General features: G+C 41.2%; 3 protein-coding genes and 1 long non-coding RNA gene across 10 annotated transcripts in view; 2 read left to right on the forward strand and 2 right to left on the reverse strand.

Annotated features, from left to right (window-relative positions):
* The window catches only part of SLX4IP (SLX4 interacting protein), a 126,648-nt gene extending 120,874 nt beyond the window's left edge, over nt 1-5,774 (reverse strand). For 2 of the 4 annotated variants that reach the window (XM_084623558.1, XM_084623561.1), the window contains exon 1: nt 5,675-5,774. The gene's annotated coding sequence lies outside the window, so the exon portion shown is untranslated. Of the gene's footprint in view, nt 1-5,627 lie in introns of all 4 variants that reach the window. The other 2 variants (XM_084623559.1, XM_084623560.1) reach the window with 2 other exon arrangements.
* Nucleotides 5,775-6,216: 442 nt separating this feature from the next.
* Nucleotides 6,217-13,125, forward strand: LOC311518105 (uncharacterized protein). Of its 4 annotated transcripts, XM_084623565.1 has the most exons (4): nt 6,217-6,375; nt 10,137-10,361; nt 12,435-12,466; nt 12,915-13,125. In XM_084623565.1, exon 4 carries the CDS (start codon nt 12,967-12,969, stop codon nt 13,117-13,119), a length of 153 nt encoding a protein of 50 aa, XP_084479691.1. In that variant the 5' UTR covers nt 6,217-6,375; nt 10,137-10,361; nt 12,435-12,466; nt 12,915-12,966; the 3' UTR covers nt 13,120-13,125. The 4 variants fall into 4 exon arrangements, with proteins under 4 accessions (XP_084479691.1, XP_084479690.1, XP_084479692.1 ...); XM_084623564.1 differs by lacking the exon at nt 12,435-12,466 and having other exon boundaries at nt 6,218-6,375; XM_084623567.1 differs by lacking the exon at nt 12,435-12,466 and having other exon boundaries at nt 6,239-6,375; nt 10,268-10,361.
* Nucleotides 8,310-24,838, reverse strand: part of LOC311518103 — a 41,524-nt gene continuing 24,995 nt past the window's right edge. The window contains exons 4-5 of the long non-coding RNA XR_014710894.1: nt 8,944-9,055; nt 8,310-8,364 (exon numbers count right to left, since the gene is read on the reverse strand). This is a non-coding gene — a long non-coding RNA (uncharacterized lncRNA). The remainder of the gene's footprint in view (nt 8,365-8,943; nt 9,056-24,838) is intronic.
* On the forward strand, nt 13,355-21,348 carry MKKS (MKKS centrosomal shuttling protein). Its single transcript, XM_084623557.1, has 4 exons — nt 13,355-14,355; nt 17,059-17,234; nt 17,934-18,044; nt 18,947-21,348. The coding sequence occupies exons 1-4, from the start codon at nt 13,368-13,370 to the stop codon at nt 19,385-19,387; spliced, it is 1,716 nt and encodes a 571-aa protein (XP_084479683.1). The 5' UTR covers nt 13,355-13,367; the 3' UTR covers nt 19,388-21,348.

Raw genomic sequence — 24,838 nt, forward strand, 5'->3', positions numbered from 1 at the left:
CACAATAATGCGCGAGGTGTTTACAATGGTCATAACTGCTGCGGTGAGCTGAACGGGCTCCATGCTTGCCGTGCTATGGCGTCTGCTCGGGCAATCCAGGGAAAAGGGCGTGAAATGATTGTCTGCTGTTGCTTTCACAGAGGGAGGGAGGGTTGACTGATGACATTTACCCATAACCACCTGCGACAAATTTTTGGCCCCATCAGACATTGGGAGCTCAGCCCAGAATTCCAATGGGCAGCGGGGACTGCAGAAACTGTGGGATAGCTACCCACAGTGCACCGCTGTGTTGGAATGTCGACACTTGCCATGGTACTGTGGACGCACACCGCCGATTTAATGTGCTTAGTGTGGACGCATGCACTCAACTGTATACAGTCTGTTCCCAAAAATCAACTTCTGTAAAGTCAGAGTACTTTCGTAGTGTAGACATGGCCTGAGAGAGGTACAGTTAGGGCAAAATCCACCAAGATTAATAATTGAGTTAATCTCAATAGCCCACCCACCTGTTACAGACAAGCTGTCAAACACTGTTCCAAAAGAAGAATCAAAGTTAGATGAACATGTGGAATGCAGAAAAATATATAAGGAGCAAATTAGCCACACAGTACTTGAAATTAAATTTGTCCTCTACGTATTCACACTACAAGGATGTAGTATGGAAGAGGACCATGGGGCCAGATTCTCAAAGGTATTTAGGTGCCTAAAGATCTTCATCCCAAGGGAATTAGGCACCTAGGCACTTCTGAAAATCCCAGTAGGCACCTATCTGCATCAGATGACCTAGAGCAGTGTTTCTCAAACTAGGGCTGCTGCTTGTTCAGGGAAAGCCCCTGGTGGGCCGGGCCGGTTTATTTAACTGCCACAGCCGCAGGTTCGGGCGATCGAGGCTCTCACTGGCCGCAGTTTGCTGCTTCAGGCCAATGGGGGCCGCGGGAAGTGGCACGGGCCGAGGGATGTGCTGGCCGCCCTTCCTGCAGCCCCCATTGGCCTGGAGCAGCGAACTGCGACCAGTGGGAGCCGCGATCGGCCGAACCTGCGGTCGTGGCAGTTAAATAAACTGTCCCAGCCCACCAGGGGCTTTTCCTGAACAAGCAGCGGCCCTAGTTTGAGAACCACTGACCTAGAGCTTGATCAAAGCCCAATGAAATCAGTGAAGGCTCCCATTGACTTCAGTGGCTTTGAATCAGGCCCTCAGTGTAATACAGGCATTGAAATTCTCTTTTTTAAATCACTGGTCCAGCAGTGCCTTGGAAAAGTTTACTACTCCTGAAAACGTTTGTATTCAATAAAGTATTTAGCTCTGATAGGTCATATCAGATGCTTCTAGCTTGTCCAATCTAGGACCTTGTAAACCAATTATTCCCAGATTCATAGAATCATAGGACTGGAAGTGACCTCGAGAAGTCATCTAGTCCTGTCCCCTGCACCCATGGCATGACTAAGTATTATCTAGACCATTCCTAACAGGTGTTTGCCTAACCTGCTCTTACAAATCTCCAATGATGGAGATTCCACAACCTCCCTAGGCAATTTATTCCAGTGCTTAACTACCCTGACAGTTAGGAAGTCTTTCCTAATGTCCCACCTATACCGCCCTTGCTGCAATTTAAGCCCATTGCTTCTTGTCCTATTCTAAGAGGTTAAGGAGAATAATTTTTCTCCCTCCTCCTTGTAACAACCTTTTATGTATTTGAAAACTGTATGTCCTCTCTCAATCTTCTCTTCTTCAGACTAAACAAACCCAATTTTTTCAATCTTCCCTCATAGGTCATGTTTTCTAGACCTTTAATCATTTTTCTTGCTTTTCTCTGGACTTTCTCCAATTTGTCCACACCTTTCCTGAAATGTGGCACCCAGACTGGACACAATACTCCAACTGAGGCCTAATCAGTGTGGAGTAGAGAGGAAGAATTACTTCTCATGTCTTGCTTACAACACTCCAACTAATACATCCCAGAATGATGTTTGCTTTTTTTGCAAGTTACTTTTTTCACACTGTTGACTGTTCAGCTCTGCCTGTGGACACTAGCGTAGACTCATTTTAGAAGGGCTCACCTTCTTGTCATCTACCCAGGCTCTGGATTTTTCAAAACCATAGCTTCCAATCCACTCTGACCAGGATTAAACACAGTGATAAAAATGCTAAAGTCTTGTCCATATTACAGCTACTACTAATGGAGTTACAACTGCTGGGAATTACTGGTCTGAAAAAGAACCTAGAGTAAACATGTTATAGTGTGGGTGTCAGTTAAACTTATATTTTGATGTGTTATTAAATGTTAACTGTGTAAAGTGGGAACAACGCAGTTTGGAGGGTAAATGCCAATGGGGCAGGCAGCAGCGGGGGTGGTGAGAGTTGGGGAAAATGCGAAGTGGGCAAGGCAGCACGAGGGGTGGCAAATTTTGGAGTGAATGCAAAGGGGCGGCTGGCAGCACTGGGAGTGGTGAGGTTTGGGGAGTGAATGCAAAGAGCATGGTGAGCACCAGCAATGAGGACTGGTTTGGGGTGAATGCAATGGTGGCAGGCAGGTAGCACTGGGGGTGGGGCGGTTTGGGAGAGTGAATGCAAAGGGAACAGACAGCACTGGGGGTGGGGCAGTTGATGGGGTGAATACAAAAGGGATGTGGAGATTTGGGATGAAGGAAAAGGGGGAGGCAGCACTAGGCACGGGGCAGTTTGGGGGTGAATGCAAAGGGGGCATGGAGATTTGGAATGAATGAAAAGGGGGCAGACACTAGGAGGGTGGAGAAGTTGGGGGAGGGAAGGTGAATGCAAAGGCGGAAGGGATGATGGAGGGGGTGAATGCAAAGGGCACAGGCATAAGAACATAAGAATGGCCATACTCGGTCACCAGTATCCTGTCTTCAGACAGTCACCAATACCAGGTGCTTATGAAGAAATTAACAGAATAGGCAATTATCTAGTGATCCACTCCCTGTTGTTCAGTCCAAACTTCTGGCAATCTGAAGCTAGGGGCACCCAGACCATGGGGTTGCATCCCCGAAATCTTAGCTTATAGCCGTTGATGGACCTATTCTCCAAGAATTTATCTAATTCTTTTTTGAACCCAGTTAATAGTTTTGGCCTTCTCAACATCCCCTGGTAATGAGTTCCACAGGTTGTCTATGCACTGTGAGAAGAAGTACTTCCTTTTGTTTTAAACCTTCTACTATTAATTTAATTGGCTGACCCCTGGTTCTTGTGTTATGTGAAGGAACAAGACTTCCTTATTCACGTTCTTCACACCATTCATGATTTTACAGCCCTTTATAACCCTCCTGCCTCCCCATCATCTCTTTTCCAAGCTGAAAAGTCCTAGTGTTTTTAATCTTGATTCATGGAAGCTGTTCCATACCCTTAATCATTTTTATTGCCCTTCTCGGTACCTTTTCCAATTTTAATATATCTTTTTTGAGATGGGACAACCAGAACTGAACGCAGTACTCCATCTGAGGGCAAGCCATGGATTTATAAAGTGGCACTGTGATATTTACTGTCTTATTATCTATCCCTTTCCTAATGGTTCCTAACATTGTTAGCTTTTTCCCACTGCACATTGAGCGGATGTTTCCACAGAACTATCCACAATGACTGAAAGGTCTCTTTCTTGAGTGCTAACAGCTAATTTAGAAAAAAAGAAAAGGAGGACTTGTGGCACCTTAGAGACTAACAAATTTATTTGAGCATAAGCTTTCGTGAGCTACAGCTCACTTCATCGGACTTCTTTTTGCGGATACAGACTAACACGGCTGCTACTCTGAAACCAGCTAATTCAGAACCCATCATTTTGTATGGACAGTTAGGATTATGTTTTCCAATGTGCATTACTTTGCATTTATCAACATTGAATTTTATCTGCCATTTTGTTGCCTAGTCTCCCAGTTTTGTGAGACCCCTTTGTAACTCCTCACAGTCTGCTTTGGACTTAACTATCCTGATATTGTCTGCAAATCTTGCCACCTTAGTGTTTACCACTTTTTCCTGATCATTTATGAATATGTTGAACAGCACTGGCCCCAGCACAGATCCCTGGGGGACCTTGCTATTTACCTCTCTCTGCACTGTGAAAACCGACTATTTACTCGTACCCTTTGTTGCCTGTCTTTTAACCAGTTACCAATCCATGAGAAGGCCCCCCTCTTAGCCCATGACTGTTTGCTTTGCATCCAAACCTTTGGTGAGGGACCTTGTTAACAGGACCCGCTCTAGGCATCAGCAAAGCAAGCATGTGCTCGGGGCGGCACAATTCCAGGGGCAGCATTCCAGCCATCCTTTTTTTTCCTTGGGCAGTTGCACTCTTGGAGCTTGGGGCGGCAAAAAACCTAGAGCCGGCCCTGCTTGTCAAAGGCTTTCTGAAAGTCCAAGTACATAATATCCACTAGATCCCCCTTGTCCACCTTTGTTAATCCCCCTCACAGAATTCTGATAGATTGGGAAGGCCCTCTTTACAAAAGCCATGTTGACTCTTCCCCCAACAAATCGTGTTCATCTATGCGTCTGATCATTGTAATTCAGACAGCACTGGGGGTGGGTTGGTTTGGGGGTGAATGCAAAGGGAGCAGGGAAGCTTGCGGGTGGGGGAATACAAAGGGGACAGGCAACACTAGCAGTGGGCTGGTTTGGGGGTGAATGCAAAGGAGGCAGGGAAGTTTGCGGGTGGGGGAATACAAAGGAAATAGGCAACACTAGCAGTGGGCTGGTTTGGGGGTGAATGCAAAGGGAGCAGGGAAGCTTGCGGGTGGGGGAATACAAAGGGGACAGTCAACACTAGCAGTGGGCTGGTTTGGGGGTGAATGCAAAGGAGGCAGGGAAGCTTGCGGGTGGGGGAATACAAAGGGGACAGGCAACACTAGCAGTGGGCTGGTTTGGGGGTGAATGCAAAGGGAGCAGGGAAGCTTGCGGGTGGGGGAATACAAAGGGGACAGTCAACACTAGCAGTGGGCTGGTTTTGGGGTGAATGCAAAGGAGGCAGGGAAGCTTGCGGGTGGGGGAATACAAAGGAAATAGGCAACACTAGCAGTGGGCTGGTTTGGGGGTGAATGCAAAGGGAGCAGGGAAGCTTGCGGGTGGGGGAATACAAAGGGGATAGGCAACACTAGCAGTGGGCTGGTTTGGGGGTGAATGCAAAGGAGGCAGGGAAGTTTGCGGGTGGGGGAATACAAAGGGGATAGGCAACACTAGCAGTGGGCTGGTTTGGGGGTGAATGCAAAGGAGGCAGGGAAGTTTGCGGGTGGGGGAATACAAAGGGGACAGGCAACACTAGCAGTGGGCTGGTTTGGGGGTGAATGCAAAGGGAGCAGAGACAGGTTTGGGGGGTGGATGCGACAAAGGCAAGCAGCCCTAGCAGTGGGGGCAGTTTGCAGGGTGAATGCCAAGGGAACAGACAGCACGGGGGGGGGGGGGGGGGTGAATGCAAAAGGCTCGGCGCCCAGAGGTGAGGGATTGGCCATTCACTGCAGGCGGCAGGACTGAGCCAAGCAGTGGCAACGGCTGGGTGCGCAGAATGGACGAGAGCTAGAGGCGTGGGGGGGGGGGTCATCGGGGGCTGGGGCCCCTGGCGGTGCGCGGGGGAGGGGTGTTTATTGGGGGAGTAGATTATATTGCCGTAGAAACAGGGCCATACCCGCCCGAGCTAAACGGGTTCCGGGGGAAGGGGGGGGAGATACTCACGCTCCAGCCCCACCCCACACCGCGCGTGTCGCTCTCGGTCGCCTCCACCGGCTTCTCTGCCCCTATCCAAAATGGCCGCTCGATGGAGCCTCTCTGCCCCAATCCAATATGGCGTCTCCTGGCCTCAATCCAAAATGGTGACCAAAGAACCCCATGCCTTTATTACACTTGGAATGGCAACCGCGCACAGACATCCGGGTATTTCCCGGAGTGTCCCTCCGGTGTCACATGCCCCGGGGACGTCCAACGGAAGCGAGGAGATTCGAATTAACCCAATTAAATCGATTGGAAAGGGATGGGGAGGCTTTGGGACGATTATTCCCCCTCACGGGAGAAACGAATTACAAAAAGCGTATGTAATTGGCCTTTTTCCGACCGTTAGGGTTTGGATTACATAGGTGCCTATGCAGATGCCTGAGGGATCTGACGACATGTTTTAAACAGTTCCCGTTGTCCGGGCATTTTCCTGAGTAGGAATAATTTTGAAATGCCCGTTAGGCTATTTCCGGGAGGAGAGTAGCTCCGGGTGGTCAGACAGGCGTTTGGCCAGGCTACCACCTCTCCCTAGCACAGGGCCTGCACCGGCTTCTCGGACGGTCCGTGACCCTGTGTTTCTCGCGCGCGCGCGCGCGCGGCAGGCGTTGGCTGCTGCCGGTTGGTCGCCCCGTGAGGGGGAGTTGGCGGGTGGTGTGCGAGTGGAGGTGAGGAGGATGCGGGGCGGGGGGGCCGAGTGGGGCTGATGCCTCCTGGGAGTGGGTAGAGGGAACCCGGCTGAGGGTTACAGCGGGGCGGCTGGTTCTCTTCCTCGCCCCGGCCCCCCGCCTTGATTTGTTCGTAGGGGGCGGGCAGTGATTGTTCTCTGGGGTCACATCCTGCCCCTGTGAAGTCAATGGGAGCGGGCCCCAAGCGGGGGGGGGGGGTCACCAGCGCCTCTGCTCTGACCCCCCCGTGTGTCACGGGCCGCCCGCTGAACCTGACACGGGACTAGGCCATTAGGGGCCATGGGCAGAGAATAGGAGGGACAGGGCTCACCAGTGTCCCAACACCCCCGCCCCCATGGCAGGGAACTGATTCAGTCACGTGCACAGATGATACTGGCAAGTGACCTACATGTGCTGCAGAGAAAGGCAGAAAAGCCCCAAGGTCCCTGCCAATCTGACCGGGGGGGATTCCTTTCTGACCCTCATAGTTGATCCTGAGCCGGTCAGCAAGAGCCAGCCAGGCAAGCACTTGGGAATGAGAGAAAACCTGGAGCCCCCTCAGAGCCCCAGTGATGTCCCAGTCCTAGGAGCCACCCACCTGTAGGACTGTATGGCCTCTATTACTGCAGTATGTTCAATATCCTATCAGGGTTTTTTTTTTGTTTCCTTTCCCACACCTGAGCTGCAGTCCCTAGACAGTGGGTTACAGAGGACCCGTGTGCCTGAGGCCAAAATCCAACCCAGGTCTCCTGAATCCCAGTCCAATGCCTTTTGCAAACCACTAGATTGTAACCTCCCTTGGGATTCAAAAAAAGGCAATCGGGTCACTAGGCACAGAAAGTTTTATTACAATCTAAAGCAAAGAAAATCTTGCATGCACGCCACCACTCATATGCCCACTAGTGTCAAGTAGTCTGTGGCAAGCTGCCAAAACACACAGTCAAGAAGGGTTGCTAAACTGCACAGATTTAGAAACACTGCCCTTCCTTCCACTCCCTGTCTTTTTGAGTTTACAGCAGCATTTCCTACATTAGTAGACCTGGCTGATTTTTATCGTGTTTTGAAATGTTATGGAGGAGGGGGAATTGAGAAATTGTTGGATTATTTTTAATCAGTTCTAGTCATGGTGATGGTAATGTTTAGCTCTCATGTGGTGCTTGTCGTGTATAGATTTCAAAGTGTTTTACAGAGGAGGTGTTTATCAGCACCAGATCCTTCTACCACATAGACATACGTATAGTGTTAGGAAGACTAACTATATACCTGAGCAATTCTCAGAGCCCGTCATAATGCAATCTGTGTCTTAGAACAGCTCTACACTATAAAACTTTTGCCTATATAGCAGTGTTGATTAGGGGTGTATTTTAGTGTGTGTGACATTTCTGTAGTTGCAAAAGTCCTGCAGTAGATGCAGTTATAGCAGCATAAAAGTGCCTTAGGTCTGTATAGCTTGCCAAATTGTATAAACTGTATTGGCAAAGTACTTCTTTCCTGCATCTACCCAAGGAGGGTTTGCAGCAATTCCAGCAGACCTTTTCAAATGCAGATCTGGCCTTGGAGTGTTTCAAGGTATTTGAAAATATTAGGACATTGTGGGGGAAAGATCTGACTAGTTCTAGGGGTCAGGCTTATTTTACAACAACCCATCAAACCTCTTTCTACTCCAGAAGAGTTGCTGCTTACCTCTCCCCCTACTTTCTTTCTACCCTCCACTCAACCCCCCCCCAAAAAAAAAACACACCCAGAAAAGTGGGTTAAAAAGTAAAAACACCAGGGCCCCTATAATTTTTGTTTTCAGGTTCCTGTCTAATAATAATCCATTATCTTGTACAATATATATTCCTGGGGGAATTCTGTGCCAAAAAAATTAAAAATTCTGTGCACAATATTTTAAAATTCTTCATATTTTATTTGTCAAAATAACAATATAATCATGCCAGTTTCAATTATTTTGGTAATTTATTTCAAAATACCTCTTGGCAACTATATCTGTAACAATAAAGACAACAAAAAAGATTCAGGAAATGTTTTTTGATGAATAAATTCCTTACTAGACATATTAATACTGAACTCTGAGTAATAATTCATTTAAACTACAATACAGAAACTTATTTCCCACACCCCTCAGAAGCAGTGCAAAGGTTTGGGGGAGTTAGGAGTAACCGAGGAGCTGGGGGAGAGGGGAGTAATTGCTGGGAAGGAGCCTGGTATGAACTTGGAGAGTTGTTGGGTGTGGGTGGGAGAAGTATGGAACAGGCTTTTTTGGGGTGAGAAGGGATTGCTAGGGAGCCTCCACCATGCACACCCTAGCGTGCTCTCATTCAGTCAGGCATATCTGCCCTTGTTCCCCTGTGGCCCTGCAACCCTTCCCCCATCCCTATGAGTCCTTGCACCCTCACTCAGCCACACCCTCCCCATGTGCCCCTGCACCTTCCTTCCTCTGTGTCCTTGCACCCCCACTCCCATTCAGCCCCTGCCCCAATCAGTCCCCCCCAGACCTTTTGAACCCCAGTCTGTGACCCCACAGCAGCCCCATGTGCCCGTCCCCCATATCCCATGCCTCCTGACCTGGCCCCATAGGCAGGGCGCTGTGAGGAATGCAGCCTCTTTCTCTTTCCTGTCCTCAGCTGGGGCTACTTGTGCTGGGAGTGGCTGCTCTGTTCTGGTGCAACAGCGGCCCCTGATGGGTGAAAGGAGTAACTTCAGCACCTTTCTGACAGAATGTATTTTTTGCGGGGAAAAAATTCTGCGTGACACATGAATTCTGTGTGTCTGCAGTGGTGCAGAATTCCCCCAGAAGTAAATGTAGCACAAGAAGCTTATTACTGAAAAATAATGAGACCCCGACTAAGAGCTTAAAATCTGGGTTCGGGAGACCTGGATTTTATTTCCAACTGCCACTGAGGTGCAGTGACACTTGCGGGAAGTCACTTAGGATGTGTCTTCACTGCAAAGAAAACCCAAAACCCATAGCAGCCAGTCCTGGAGTGTGAATCAAGTGATTTGGGTTCACACTATGGAGGTAAAAATAGCTATGTAGACATTCCCACCGAGGCCCTGAGACCCATCCCCTTCACCAGGTTTCAGAGCCCAAGCGGGAATGTGTACACAACTATTTTGTACCCACATAGCATGAGCCCAAGTCAGTTGACCCAGCCTCTGAGAGTGAATGCTGTTGGGTTTGAGATTTTTGTTTTGTTTTGTTTTTTTTATAGTGTAGACATACCTTTAGTTTCTGTTACCATGATCTTGCAACACTCACATGGGTGTGTATGTGTTTGCAGAATTGGGGCTGATGTGCCTCAGTTTCTTCCTTTGTAAAACCTTTGAAAAGCGCTTTGAGATTTATGAATGATAAGTGCAAAGTCTTATGATCCTTGCAGATCTTATACTGTTGTATACCCTTTCAGTCTTCTTTGAAAAAGAAAAAAGTTTTACACACAAAATTGGTATAGTTAAAGCAGCACAACCCCAACAAAATGGAAGTAATTATCCAGTATAGCTTATAACTGCATGGGAAACGAGTACAGCAATTAGCATTTCTTTTTAGGTATCTGAACTGAGGTTATTTTTAAAGACAATTTTAAAGTTCACTAAGCAAGGCTTCCTTCTGTCACTTTTTGTTCTTAATCATTTGGCATGCTGCAATATAATTAAAAATGTTAACATTCAGGTTTGGCTGTACTGTGCTATTGTAGTGGTTGGGGAGAAATATTTATTGGAACATGTTTAAAATAAAATGATCAACTGTCTTTACATAGGTAGATGCCAGTATGGGCCTTAAAACCATCTGGAAGAACTACAAAGTTTTGATTGTTATGGGAGCTAGCCTTGGGCTGATACACTGGGGGTGGTTTAACATCAAGTCCAATTCTATTTTCCAAACAAAAAGAGAGGACTATGCACCAGAACCTGGCATTGTGACATATGTGATGCAACATGAAAGTCAAAAAAAAGGAAAATAACAGTAGTACTATATATAAAAGGTAAGTTCCCTACCTAGCCAGACTGAAATATTTAATGTAGTATATAATTCATATGATAATCAAATTTCTAACAATTATAATCTTGTTATAGATTACCTTCTAGCCTTTTCTTTCTGTTTAATATTTCAGAAAGTGAGTTAACCCTACCGTTAAGTACTGAATACACCACATAGCAGGAGTTAGAAGGCAATTCAGTACATAAATTACTCTTTTCCTTTTTCTTGTGTATAGCTCCCATTCTGCTATTACACTCGAAAATCCATCAGTCTGTGTTTTCAAAACTGCAGGTAAATCCTGCTAGACTATGGAATTAGCCTATAAGTGTTCAGCTAAGTGACTTTTATTATATGGCTTCAAGTTATTTTATTATTATCTTAAAAAGGCTTTTAAAGTCCATCTAATAAACGTGTGCAAGTCCAAGAGGGTCAACTCTACCAACAAACATGGCTCAGTGACAGTTGTAGCTTCATAAAATAATGCGTTCTGCAAGTTACAGTAGAATAGAGCTAGCCATTAGTACTTTGGAGGAAAATGAAAACCAAACAAATATGTTTAGAAAAACTTGTGCAAGAGATGTCTAGATAATATAGTTATGTTATATAAATGCATAGGTAGGTATAGATACTATTGTTTTTAAGGACTTTTGGCACATAACTAAAGCACTTCATTGTTTTTGAAAAACTATGTAAGTCACTAACTATAAACCTAGATATATAGGGTAAAATTCTGGTTTAAATGAAGTTAATCGTAAAACTCCGATTGACTACAATGAGGCCAGGATTCCCCACTCATAGAATCAGTCCTTTCCCACTCCAGAATAGTATTTAAATTCTTACTAAGTAGGAATAAGTGAGATATACTATTAAAGAAATAACATTATCAGTGTTGTTAGCTTAGGGATAATTAAATGTTTTCAAATGAATGTATCACTTAATCTCAATTCACAGCACAGTATATTTAAAATCCTTATATTTAACATCTTGTGCAACAATTTAATTACATAATTTTAGTCTGAATTATTTTTATTACTAGCTTGGTATTTTGTTTTCCACCAGTTTGATGTGATTTAAGGATTTAAACATGTCTTGAACAAGGTTTCGGAAGTGTAAGCCACTGAGTGATAAAATGGTGGATGATTACAATAGCTCAAAGAATATTAATTTTAAATTTAAAAATAACACCTTTAAATTTTGAAGTATTTAGAAGTGAGCGGAGAAAAGTGTGTAAATTTAAACATGTCAAGGTGTCACAGGCTACAAGTTAAAGGGCCATTCTATGCCCCCGACCCCCATAAAAAAGGGAATGAGTTCCTAGACTTCTGAACACAAGAAAACATTTTGTTTTGAAGTGATTGCACATTTAGGGAGGTTGGTATTAATGTACTAGCTTCTTACCTGTATAGATCTAAAGTAAAATGAGGTTATCAAAATCAATATAGACTCATATTTTAGCACAATCTGTTACAGTTGGTAAGGGCCTGCTCTTTGAAGACTTGGGTAAAATGGGATGGATATTACAAGTCGTCATTGAAGAGGTTAACTGGCAGAAATGCATAAGTGTTTGAGCAGTGCCTTCCTGCACTATATTTAACTGTAGCAGGTTTTCTCATCTCAGTTAAAAAGTAGGGCTTTCGATTAATTGACATTAACTCATGCGATTAACTCAAAAAAATTAATCGCCGTTTTAATTGCACAGTTAAACAATAGAATACCAGTTGAAATTTATTAAATATTTTGGATGTTTTTCTGCATTTTCATATATATTGTGTTCTGTGTTGTAACTGAAATCAAAGTGTATATTATTATTATAAATATTTGTACTGTAAACATCATAAACAAAAAATAATATTTTTAATTCACCTCGTACAAGTACTGTAGAGCAGTCTCTTTGTCGTGAAAGTGCACCTTACAAAGGTAGATTTTTTTTGTTACATAACTGCACTCAAAAACAAAACAATGTAAAACTTCAGAGCCTACAAGTCCACTCAGTCCTACTTCTTGTTCAGCCAATCTCTAAGACAAACAAGTTTGTTTACATTTACAGGAGATAATGCTGCCGTCTTTGTATTTACAGTGTCACCAGAAAGTGAGATCTGGCATTGCAAGGTATTTACATGCCAGATATGCTAAATATTCATATGCCCCTTCATGCTTCGGCCACCATTGCAGAGGACATGCTTCCATGTTGATGACACTTATTACAAAAATAATGTATTAATTAAATTGGAGGAGAATTGTGTGTCCCCTGCTCTGTTTTACCCGCATTGTGCCATATATTTCATGTTATAGCAGTCTTGGATGATGACCCAGCAGATGTTGACAGCCCTATTAAAACGTAGTACAGTTAAGTGTTTGCGTGTGCATGCATGCACACTGTGTTTGGGGAAGAATAAAGGTGCCAAATTAGTGGTCTTGCCTTAAATCAATGCTGATTTGCTCAGTTATTGATTATTAACATAGATACAATCTGATTTCTCATAAGAGACAGTTGTAGTCACTATACAATATATTGTATAAAAGGTTATACTAATATCCTGTTATTTCTTTATTGTAGGTATAATTAACCTTGAAAGTTTGCATCTGCAATCTTACCATCAAAAGAAAAAATGAGAAAAACTAGCTGGATTAAAAAGAACTGGCTGCTTGTGGCAGGGCTTTCATTTCTGGGTGTTCATCTTGGTACCTATTTTATACAAAGAGCTGCAAAGAACTCTGCTAAATCAGCCTTGGAAATTAAACAAAAGGATCTTGGAGAATGAAGTAATTTTCTGCAATCATCACATATTAACTTATCACTTATAGTTGTATAATTTGTTAAATATTAAACTATGAACAGCTACATGGACATAGTTGTCATTCTGTATGCAAGGTTTCTCTTTTATAATGTGCTTGGTTACAAAGAGTAAAAATATACTTCTGTAGATTAAAACATCCATAATTTATGGATTCAAGGAAAATGGAATAAACTTGAAATTTCGTTGGTCAGAATGAAAATCTTTTCTTGAGGATGTCTCGCATTGAAGCTAAAAAGCCTTCATTGTGTACTAATGAACCTCTAACTAAAGAGAGAGTTAGTTTCTCTCTGTCTGTGTTAAGTGGAATAGTAAAGTCTTGCTATGGCCCTACTGGTAGACTCAAACAGCTCCACAATGGTATGGGAGGCTATGTTCGCACAACTTCACAATCTTCTGCCTTGCTTGGTGGCCTTTCTATCACCCATCCAGTATTAAAGGTTCTGACAGCCTCTGTACAGAATCATATATCACGCTTCAGCGACTGTGGCTTATTTACAGCCATTCTTTGCTGTAGCTTGGTTGAAAATTTTCAAAGAATAAACTTTGCGCCCTGTACTGTCACTAAAATAAGTAGACATCTTTTGAGCTTATGTACTGACTATCTCAAGTCTGAGGCCTGTGGTTGCCGAATATCGGTGGATTTTGACAGTATTAAGACTCTTCTTTCTTTGGTACGTAGCATATTAGCAAGCAAACCTGCCTGCATGCTTAACAAAACAGAAGCCAATCACCTCAGCACATTGGTTTTAAAGGCTTTTTTGGTTACAATTCCGCATACCATTGAAACTAATGTTTTAGGAAAGTGTGTAATTGTTCCTGTGAAGGAAAAAAGAGTTATGGATTCTACTGTATTACCTGGACTACTAATAGAAGTACCAGAATTTCAATTGGCAAGAACGTTTCCTGTCAAAAGAGTTTCTTCAAGCACTATCAAGATGGCACTCTTCTGTATCTCTTTGTCAGGAGACCTTTCCAATATTGGAGAAGGAACTGTAATTGTCCATCATGGAATTTCTCTAGAAGTAGCAGTATTGGATCAGTTGCTTAATTTAGGAAAGCAGTTGGTTAATGACCGAGTAGGCCTTGTAGTGTGCCAGAAAGTTATCCACCCATCTTTGAAACAATACCTGAAAGAGCACCATGTCATCACTATAGACAGAATTGGAGTATCTATGATGGAGCCCCTGAGTCAAATGACAGGTAATAAATGAACTTTGTACATGGCATCCATAACATTGGTCTCAAAGGAAACATAGAAATGTCATAAAGTAAGATGGTAATCCATCTTTCCTGTATCTGAGATGGATGTATCTTATGTATCATCAATTTGCTAAGATTGAATAGTGTACTGTTTGAAATCCAACAAACTAGAATCTCATGATATACATCTTTATTTCAAACTCTTTGGCAAAGAGAGCTTGATCCTGCCTTCACATATGTGGCCATATCCTATAAGTTGTTTCGTAAAAGTCATTACTGCATGTGTCTACAGAAGCACAATAAATGATATTTACAAGACAATTACCCACTCTGTTACCTAGAGCAGATAGAATCAAGGTCTAAACCCTGTGTTTTATATAACATTAAACAATAATGGAAGATTTAATTATTTGGTATAAACACTCGATGTATAGCTCATATACTGTAAAATAGAGACCCTTTAAAAAAAAATTCCACTGGCAAGTAATGTTGTTATCAAGGAAATAAAAGTTGTACTGCTCATGAGCCAAGATGTGCTATCATTCCTGAACCAGTACTAAAAAAGCACGGCTAGATGGTTACAATAGTTAAGTATGTTTTGTGAAATACCAAGACTAAAAATGGTGAGATTTGCTAGTGAAAAGTAAGAAGAATCTCATCTTTCTAAATATATGTATAGAAATTGCTCCTAGTCATTTGTGGTGTTGATTTCAAATCACAAAATGACATTCCAATTACTATTTTCCTTTCCTCTCCACTTCAGGTTCAAAAATTTTAGTGTCATGATAGCTGTGACAACAGTTATAGATAGAAAACACTGCTGTACATTTATACAGTACTATTTGAAAATGTAGGACCTAGCTTCAGATGGTAAAACATTAAATTCAGCTGCTATAATGTCAGAGTTGTGAGTAGAATTGGAGTCTGTGTGTCCAAGGGTGGGGAAAGAGAAACATAAGAATTATATGATTAGGGTCTAATATGTCAGGACTTGCCATCCTTAGAAAAGCTTTGAAACAATTCAGACTTTTTCAGGATTAGTTAACTTTCAAAGTACTTTAGTCCTGAACGATTGGAAAAAGTTACAGACAGAAACCAAATTCTTTCTGTGTTGCTAGATACTGTAAGAGCTGTGCTCTTATTTCTCATTAACTTTTAAGATTTCTGGTGTTCCTTTACCTTTATGAACCAGTAGCCATTTTCCTGGCTAAAAATAGAACAGTCTCAGGAGATAAAGACTTTAATTAATATAAAAATAGCATTGCCAAATACACTCCACTACTACACTGTCAAGATTGAAAATAAAATCTTCACATTTTTTGTAACCATCAAACATTTCCCCCTCTGTTTTTAGTTAATCAAAATGCCAAAAGTTTGCATACCAAGCATAGTGGTTACCTGGTGCTACTGAACAGATGTTTTTGATGTTATACAACATGGTGGCTTTCCCCATCAGTTTAAACATCTAGGTACTTGTAATACACTCATCTCAAGTATCGGCATCAGTTTAGAAGCTTCCTTCACTAACTTATAACAACTTTAGGCTAGGTCCAATTTGGGTCCACTATTTGTGTGCCACTGTTCATAAAGAAATAAATAGGGATACTGTTATGAAAAGCCATAATCTGGTAATGGTGAGGCAGGAGGTACAAAGTTACAATGGGAAAATGCTTACAGTAATGCTTTCATTATTTTAAATCAAATGTCATTTGTTTTACAAAAAAGTTTATACCTATTTAATAGGTCCAACACATTTTAAACTACTAGCCCAGCTGAAGTCTTAGTTCATGTTCATATGTTGTAACTTGAGTTCCTGTTTTCTTTTAATCTCTGCTGCAGCCAGATTGCATCTTGGCAATTCTCGAGTCTTTCATTGAAATTGGTTCAGCTATTTTGCTATAACTTACCAACATACAAAACCCTCAAGAGGGCAAGTCACTGGATCTTTTAAGAGAATGAAATATATGACTATCATAAAGATGAAACCTTTAATGAGAAAACAGATTTAAAATTATTTCTATTTGGGGAAGAAGAAAAAAAAAAAAGGTGGGAAGTGAAGGTTCAGAAAATTATATTCCCAGGCAACTTTGGTAAAGTCAAGTTAAGGGTAATTATTTTTTCTCCTTAAATACAATATTTATAAAGTTTTAATTAAAAGCTTGAAAACTAAGAAGTTCAGTGTTATAATTTTAAATCTCTTTGCTTGCCATTCTGTGCAGCAGAAATTCTTTTTCTCCAGTCTTTTCAATCTACCTTTCCAATCTGAGCAAGACATGTCACCAGTGAGACTAGCAGAATATGGCCACAGCTGGTTAGAAACCAGATTTTTCAAACATTAATGAGAACTTTTTCTGGCCAGCTCTAAAGCTGACGCATGGATGCTGCTTACAGCACTCCAGGCTAGAGTCCCATGGTAAACATTGCTTACAGATGCAGCCTTTTTAAATTGCCTAATCTAAATAATAAAATTCCTACTTTTATAATTAACTAGTACCAGAACCTATATTTTCAAATCACTGTACTGGTTTGTGTCTGCATGACTTCCATCATTGTTTGAAAATTTACATGAATATGTCTTGAAAAGCATTTGTAACTTTAAAATATAAGCAAAACAACCTTTCAGTCCATGTTCTACAATACACAGTAGACAGCTATTCTGATAAGATAATAGATGCTGTTCTTTGCTTTTTCTTAATTGTACAGGTTCACAGCCCATTGCTGCCCTACATTCTGTATCTCCTGCTTGTTATGGCAGTCTGAAGGACTTGAGCACTGAGAGTTTTGTTTCAAAACATTTCTTGCATCTAATTCCCAATGACACACTTGTCTGCAGCTTGATACTCTGTAACAGAAATGAAATGGCATGGGATGAGCTGAAGGTAGGCAAAGTTTTTCAAAATATCTAATAAAAATGTATATTCTTCTGAAGGGAGAAGGTTGGGAGAGCATTGTGTGACGAAAGGTTTATTAACAGTTTCAGTCACTATAACCAGAAGACTTTTCCTTGATCACCAGCCCATCTCAATGAATACAGCAGAAACAAAGAATTTTTTCCACACCATTTTGCACATAGTTATTTCTTCCCCTTTTCAGAGGCCACCACTTTGGAAAGAAATGGAGGATGTTATTTCACTTTTTCTCCGTTGTGTGAGGAAAGCTTCAGGGTCACTGCTGACACTTCACTTGGAAACACTCACACTTGAGTAATTTAGATAGTTAAAGTGTGGTTCTATGCTGACATGGGGCTCCATGTTTGTAACTGATTGAAACTTAGTAAGTACTGTAATTTTGATTATGCAAAATGAGGAACAGAATGCAGCGCTCTTGGCTGTGATCTGCAATGTTAAGCAGCGTGAATACCAAAAGCTTGTTTGTTCACTATGTAAGCAGCTATGATACTGAAATCACGCAGAGCAGATCTGCGAGTAAGCAAGTGCCATCTGTACATTTACACGTCTTAGAGAAGAACTGCACTTTAAAAGTATATCCTAAAAAACAAAATTTTTAAACCTTTTTAAAACAAGATTTTTTTCCTGCTTTAGTGATATATGCAATGACAATTTTTTCTTGCTCTTCAGCTTGCATGTCAAACTGCAGAACATGTCTTACAACTAACAATCAAGCAACCATTGGCACTGTTAGGAGGTGGCTGCACAGAAACTCATTTGGCCTCATACATAAGACACAAGGTATGTAAGGCCTTGAGAGGATATTTAAAACTGCTTAATTCACTTAAGATGACAAGGAATTTAGTTTATATGGGATTACGAACAGAGTTGAAGCATCTCACTTGTCTTTAGCAGATTCAGTTGACATTGAGTGTTGCATTTTATTTTCCAAAGAATGACTAATATAAAATGAAATCGTATGAGATTTTAATGTGCTGATAAATACTGCCTCAGGACTTATTACGTAAGAAATACTGTATTTTTATTCTTTAACAGGTCTTCAGATTTCCATTTACCGTAGCAAAAGTTCATTCATTTTATTCCTATAATATTTAATTGAAAACAAGAGTGTACAGAATTATTTTGTCTTGAATGCTAATAAGGATAAGACTTTTTTGGCTTTGATTTTACTTGTGGGAAACCTTTTATATTTGAATTGTGCCATCACATTAACAATTTTTTCCTCAGTTAAAAATGTTAACTTGGACTGCTTGTTAAAAACAAAAACAACGAGGAGTCCGGTGGCACCTTAAAGACTAACAAATTTATTTGGGCATAAGCTTTCATGGATAAAAAACCCACTTCTTCAGATGCATTGAGTGAAAATTACAAATACAGGCATAAATATATATTGGCACATGAAGAGAAGGGAGTTACCTTACAAGCGGAGAACCAATGTTGAAGACCAATTTCGGGTCAGGGTGGATGTCGTCCACTCCCAATAATTGATGAGGAGGTGTTAATACCAAGAGAGGGAAAATTGCTTTTATTAAAAACAGCAAAGCTATTATCCCGTAGTTTGGTAGGAGACTATTTTGTGTGTGCTCAGTAATAAATAAGCTGTTTACTAGTTTGTTTTCCTGTTTGTGCAAAGTACACATATTTACAGTTGTCTAATTATTTGTATTATTTTATCTTTTTAGAGTTTTACCCTTCCTACTAGTGTTTTGAAAGCCATAGATTGTTCTCGGACACAATACCAGTTGGTTGCTGATGCCTTTTGCCACTCGCTGGAGTGTGTAGCTTGCTGCCTGGAGCACGATGATGGTGAAATTCTTACTGACATGGTTTATGGACATTTTTGGTCTGTTCAATCAGGTTTTCCCTCTGACTGTAACTGGTCAGATTTAGTTTTGAAGTGTGGTTGTGGGATTTACAATAACCAGCAGAATCTCAACTGGACAGTTTTACGAAGCCAATGTATCCCTTTTACTCCACAAATCTGCTCTAATGAGCCTTCTATAAACTCCACTGACGATCTTGTACTGGACTGTTTTACTGCAAAATGTAGTGGTCTGCAAGTGGCAGTGGAGACAGCCAATCTGATTTTGGATTTGTCATATATAGTTGAAGATCAAAATTAGTTTAGTTTTCATCTGCATTGTTTTGAACTTCATATTTATTTGAAAAGGTTCCAAAGCAGCATAAATAATATATTAAGAGACTACTATGCAGGATCAGAGTCTATAAACAGAATTTTAATGTCAAGCATAGTTGCTCATTAAGCTACTTGTTTGATTCCTACTCCAGTTATAAACATTTGCAATTATATTTACCATTTTGTTAGAAAAACTAAACATTAATAGTCTAGTGTGCACTCAGACATAGCCAAATTTTAGCAACACATGATTGAGAATTCAGACTATACTGTATTCTATACATTCAAACTATATATGCAAATATGTGTTATTACACACACAAAAAACTACATTAAGGGAAGATGAAGGTTGCAAAGTGAAGCATTCAAAATTTAGGAAGTGCCAGCATTAAGGTTGCCTGTGCAACCTTAATACAGCCTCCTTGTGTGTATGTGGTATGATTCAGTCTTTAATTATCTAATCACATTGTACTTTTTCCACAAGACCCCTGACTCATTCAGTCCACCGAATGACCAGTGCTGACTGAGTGAGCAGCTATTTAATATTTTGTTATATCCTCATGTGACTCCATGTCTTATTTACTTCATGCTATTCAAACCATGCTCTGAAGACAGAATTATTAGTTTCTTCATGAGCTTTTGTATGGCTCTCTTCTCTGTAGTATCTGCATGCTTCACAAACATTAAATTATTCTCGTAATACTCTTGTGAGATGAGGAGCTAGTATCCCCATTTTATAGAGTAGGAACCCAGGCACAGGAAGATTAAGGTAAAAGGTTTGCAATAATTTTGGTTGTCCAATTTGAGCTGCTTAAGACCTGATTTTTCAAAATACTTAGCATTGTGTAGCACTTTATATGTTAAAAGCACAGCTTCCATTAACTTCACTTGCAGCTGAGAGTGTTTTTGCAAATCAGACTACAGGGTCTCAAATTAAGCACCAAGAAAATACACAGTTTGTGACCATCTTTGAAAAGCTTGCTTTAAGTGATTTGCCCAACATCATGTAGAAACTCTTGTGGCTGAGGCAGGGATAGAATCCAGTGCCCAAGGGCAGCTTTCAACTGCCTTGATCATGAGGCTATCCCTTTTCTTCCCACCTCATTCACTCCGTATATTTCAATTTCTGTAACAAATGTAGAGGGAATGTTGTATGGGACCCCTGCTTCATTTTCTTTTTACTGAGCAGGCTACACACTCTACTGAGAACTAACAAAAATATAGTTTTCAGTGGAGTTTATAGCCCTGACTACCCCATGTCTCCCCCACCCCCCTCCTTACCCTCCCTGCTGGACCTGAGAAGTGGGTGCTGAGATGTGCTGTTCAGCTTGTGGGGAGAGGGGGAGGAGCCCTTCTGTCACCTACATCCTATTTCTGCAAACACTGCAGATTGCTCACTCCATTTTATATTCTCTACCTCTCTATAATCTGCAGTAGTCCCCTTCCATCACTCTCTAGCAGTGCCTCTATTCCTTTTTTAACCCCAGCTCCTATCCTCTATCCCTGATTTTGCCTATCTGCCCTTCCTTACTCTGCCTCCACCTGTTTGACCACCCTGCTCATCTTTTGCCCCCTGCAAAAAAACACCAATAGATTTATATATTACATAAAAGATTATACAAAAGAGAAAATATTAAAACATCACAGCTGACTAACTCAGGAGTTGGTACTTTTAGGCACATGTGCTGGGATTGCATAGATGCCAGATATTTTCAACCACAATTAGTGGCACAAAGTTTGATTGTTCTGTGATAGTAAGTGTCTATTATTTTCTTTCCGTTAGATAATGAACAAAAGTTTGCCTTCGTACTTGTTACCTAGCAGAGTCATTATTATAATCCAGTGAAAAACTCTATTACACCTATGTTGTACAATTGGTTTGGTGCAGTGAGCAATATCTGTTATAGAAAAATGTTATGAATATGGAATAAAAAATACTGTACTTTGCTTCTGTTTATTAAGTGTGCTATATATGATATATAGACAGGTAGGTCACCAATATAACAATCCATTGTATCATTTTGATTTCCTATGTAAAAGTTAATACTTGGAACCCTGATTATTGTATTTATTTGTTCTACCCCATCAGTAAACTTTCAAAGTTGTTGAAGGTTTTAGCTGTGCAGCTCTTAATAATAATGGGATTCACGCGGTTAGGATTTAGTGCAGCTCTTTCAATATGTTCTTTAATCATATGCCATCTTCTCATTTATTTTCATAAATATTTCTTTTGTCATCATAAACATGATTTTGGAGTTTCTGACTTTCACCATAACTTGTTTTCAGGACTCTTTTAGTAGTTTTATTATCTTCAAAAACAGATGACTGTTCTGGAGTTTTAGATGAGAAATCTTGTCCATTCAATACTTTCTAGAAAAAGTCTTGTTGGTTAAAGTAGCATTCTAGTATAATCTGGGAACATGGTGATCCTGGACCAGCAAATTCCAGTTTATTTGTTCATTGAACTAATTTAAAGACTGAGGTACATATTTATCTCTGTTTATATGGATGGAAGGTAGAAAGGTGCATAGAAATTAGCAGGTACACATGGAAATGGGTAATAGCAGTTCCACATCATGGGGCAGATCCTCAGCTGATGTAAACAGTCAGAACTCCAGAAAGCTATGACAGTTTGCAATACCTAAGGATCTCTCCTCCCCCCCTCCTCTCCCCCCACTGAGTTTCTTCTAATCCTTCACTCTGAGATTAAACCCCAACTTCATGGTAATGTTGCTCCACAGGAGATGTCAGAATATGCAGCTACAGTGAAGAGGCAATGGGAGCATGGCTCAGAAGTTGGTCAGCCAATGGGGAGGGAAGTACTAGCAAAACACAAAAGTTGCGTTTGGAGATCTACAGTATTAGGGATTAATTCTCCCTGATATTCTATCTCTACAGACCACTGTTCACACCTCTACAGCATCCCAAACCCCCTCTCACCCAGGATGGCTGAACTAGAGAAACATAATCCTGTGTGGTTTTTAATTTTTTAATTCCTCCCCCTTCTGCAGTTACTTCTGTGAAGGCTATCCTTTGTTAGGGAGGAGGAGATCTGTACAAGAAGTTAATACAGTACCATAAAATAACTTTGCTTTATTCATGTGGAGAAATTGGCCTTGTTCTGTTTAAGGAATTCTGAAATATCTAAAAAAAAAACATTTACCTGTCCCTTGCAAAAGAGATTCCCTCTGGAAGCAGCCTGGAGCCAAATGATCCTGCTAAACACTCTAAAAAATTTAAATTATGGCATACTTCTGATGTATTTTATGTAAGATGGATCATGTGAGCTATCATTGGAAAGGTTATGATTTATGAATATGATTATCCTGTTTGTATGCATGTGTCATTTTGTATCTGAACTTAGGAATATTGACAATGTATCTGTATCACAAATGTGTTTACACCTGGGAAACGCTCACTAGGCAAAAGGCTGTCAGTCTAGATGGCTGGCTGGGAAGGGCCCATTCAAGTTAATGAACCATTAGGGAGAAAACAATAAGTCTTAGAAGGAGCTTATTTCCCCCCTGGGGTCTTCCTGAGGATGCTACAAATGGCCTCTGAGCAATGGCTGCTGTGGCACTACAGGGACATGTAACCAGTTCACCTGGTGTTCCATTCCATCTTGGAATACCAGTGTTTTTCCACTGACTGGCGTAGGAATCAAGTTTTGAGACAAAGGGTTCCCGCCATATACAAAAGCTATTTAAGGAAGGGGAGTGACATCATCATGATTCTTCACTGACTCCCTGCCCTAAAGAGACTCTTGAAAACACCTGACGAACAAGGACTGAACTGGGGGGAAGTGCTGGACCCAGGCTAAAGGGATTTTTAGCCTGTGAAAGGAATACCTGGGGTTTTTAAGCTGTAAGCAAATGCAGATGGCCCCTTAAGAATCTCTGCAGGCTGCTTGAATCATCATTTAGGGTGAGAATTTGCTACTCATATCCAATCTCTTTTGTATATTAAGCTTTGTTTGCGTGTTTTGTTTGTTTGCTAGGTAATCTGCTTTGATCTGTTTGCTATTCCTTATAATCACTTAAAATCTATCTGTTGTGGTTAATAAACTGGTTTTTGCTTTGTCTGAAACCAGTGTTTGAGAATCATAACTTGGGGCAGAAAGCTATTGCATATCCCTCACCACATTGAGGGAGGGGGAAAATTTCATGAGCTTACGCTGTACAAATCTCTGTGCAGTGCAAGACGGTATAATTTTGGGTTTATACTCCAGAGGGGGGTGTGCACTTGAGTAGCTGGGCAGTTCCTTCACTGTAGCCTCCCCATGCAGAGCTGATTACGTCTGGGAGAGGGCTTGGCAGTGTGAAGGGAGCCCAGGCTGGTCGGTCAGTGTGGCTCAGTAGTACCCCCGTTCCAGTTGGCACCCCAGGGGGAACCCATCACACCCAGAATCTATTTTTCTAGAATATCTCATGCTGACACTACCTTCCAACTGCCTTCCAACACCGACCCACCCTCTTTATTTTTTTAAAGTGCTGCTATATACCGTGTTGTTACAACCAGCACAAAACTTTCCTAGCAACTGCAATTTTAACATCATTCCTCAAAACTGAAAGTAACATGGAGACAAAGGAAGCCAACTCTTTATGGGCCTAATCCAGGCACTCAAACGACCTCATTCAGTTCTCACAACCTTGAATCAAGCTATTTTGCTGTATAGGTTCAATAAGGCTGCTCTGCTGCCATTTTGTTCTCATGGAAATACATAATTTTTTTAAAAAAAAGTTCATTTGAAAGAAAGACTACTATTTTGCTTGTCAGGTTTCAGAGGGGTAGCTGTGTTAGTCTGTATTAGCAAAAACAACGAGGAGTCCTTGTGGCACCTTAGAGTGTGTATCCATTGTGTGCCTTCTAGCCAAACTTTTCAAAATGCTTTAGAAACAGTGAGTTTATCCTCGCAGTACTCCAGTGAGGCGGAAATGTAATCCTCATATTATAGAAAAAGACTGAGGCATAGAAAGACTGTGACTTGCCCAAGTGACTTATGAAGCCTGTTGCAGAGCCCACTATAGAAGGCAGGTCTCATGTACCTTACCCAAATCTTTTGTAGGTGAAAAAATTACATTGCAAAATAGGAAGAGTAAAGTCATGTCCTTCCAGTAAGCTTGAAGGTGCCTTTAAATATATGTAAAAACTGAAGTTAAATGATATTGTCTGATGTACCCCCATGTACCATGTAAAGGTAGAATGTTTGATAGCTCCCTTCAGATTAGTAGGGGAAATTAAATTGAGTTATTCAACAAGGAGCATACATATCAAATAGAATTTCTGCACCTTCACTATATGCTTTACACAGTCAAATAAACTACTGAATTACTCATTTTTAACTTCAGACTTAAAAAAAAGACTTGTTGACCCACTTCTTACTTTCATATTTTGTTCAGAAGATCTTTTTGCCATATACTGTCCACGCTATCTGACT

The sequence above is a fragment of the Lepidochelys olivacea genome (genome assembly GCF_965140295.1).
Source record: "Lepidochelys olivacea isolate rLepOli2 genome assembly, chromosome: 3".
Lineage (NCBI taxonomy): Eukaryota > Metazoa > Chordata > Testudines > Cheloniidae > Lepidochelys > Lepidochelys olivacea.

What these genes read in the sequence shown, in the direction of transcription:
- LOC311518105 (XM_084623565.1), top strand. Translation starts at nt 12,967, where the DNA reads ATGAGAAAAACTAGCTGGATTAAAAAGAACTGGCTGCTTGTGGCAGGG.
- MKKS (XM_084623557.1), top strand. Translation starts at nt 13,368, where the DNA reads ATGTCTCGCATTGAAGCTAAAAAGCCTTCATTGTGTACTAATGAACCT. An exon ending in GCCCCTGAGTCAAATGACAG is followed by an intron (nt 14,356 to 17,058) that starts GTAATAAATGAA and finishes TTAATTGTACAG; the next exon opens with GTTCACAGCCCATTGCTGCC. An exon ending in TGGCATGGGATGAGCTGAAG is followed by an intron (nt 17,235 to 17,933) that starts GTAGGCAAAGTT and finishes CTTGCTCTTCAG; the next exon opens with CTTGCATGTCAAACTGCAGA.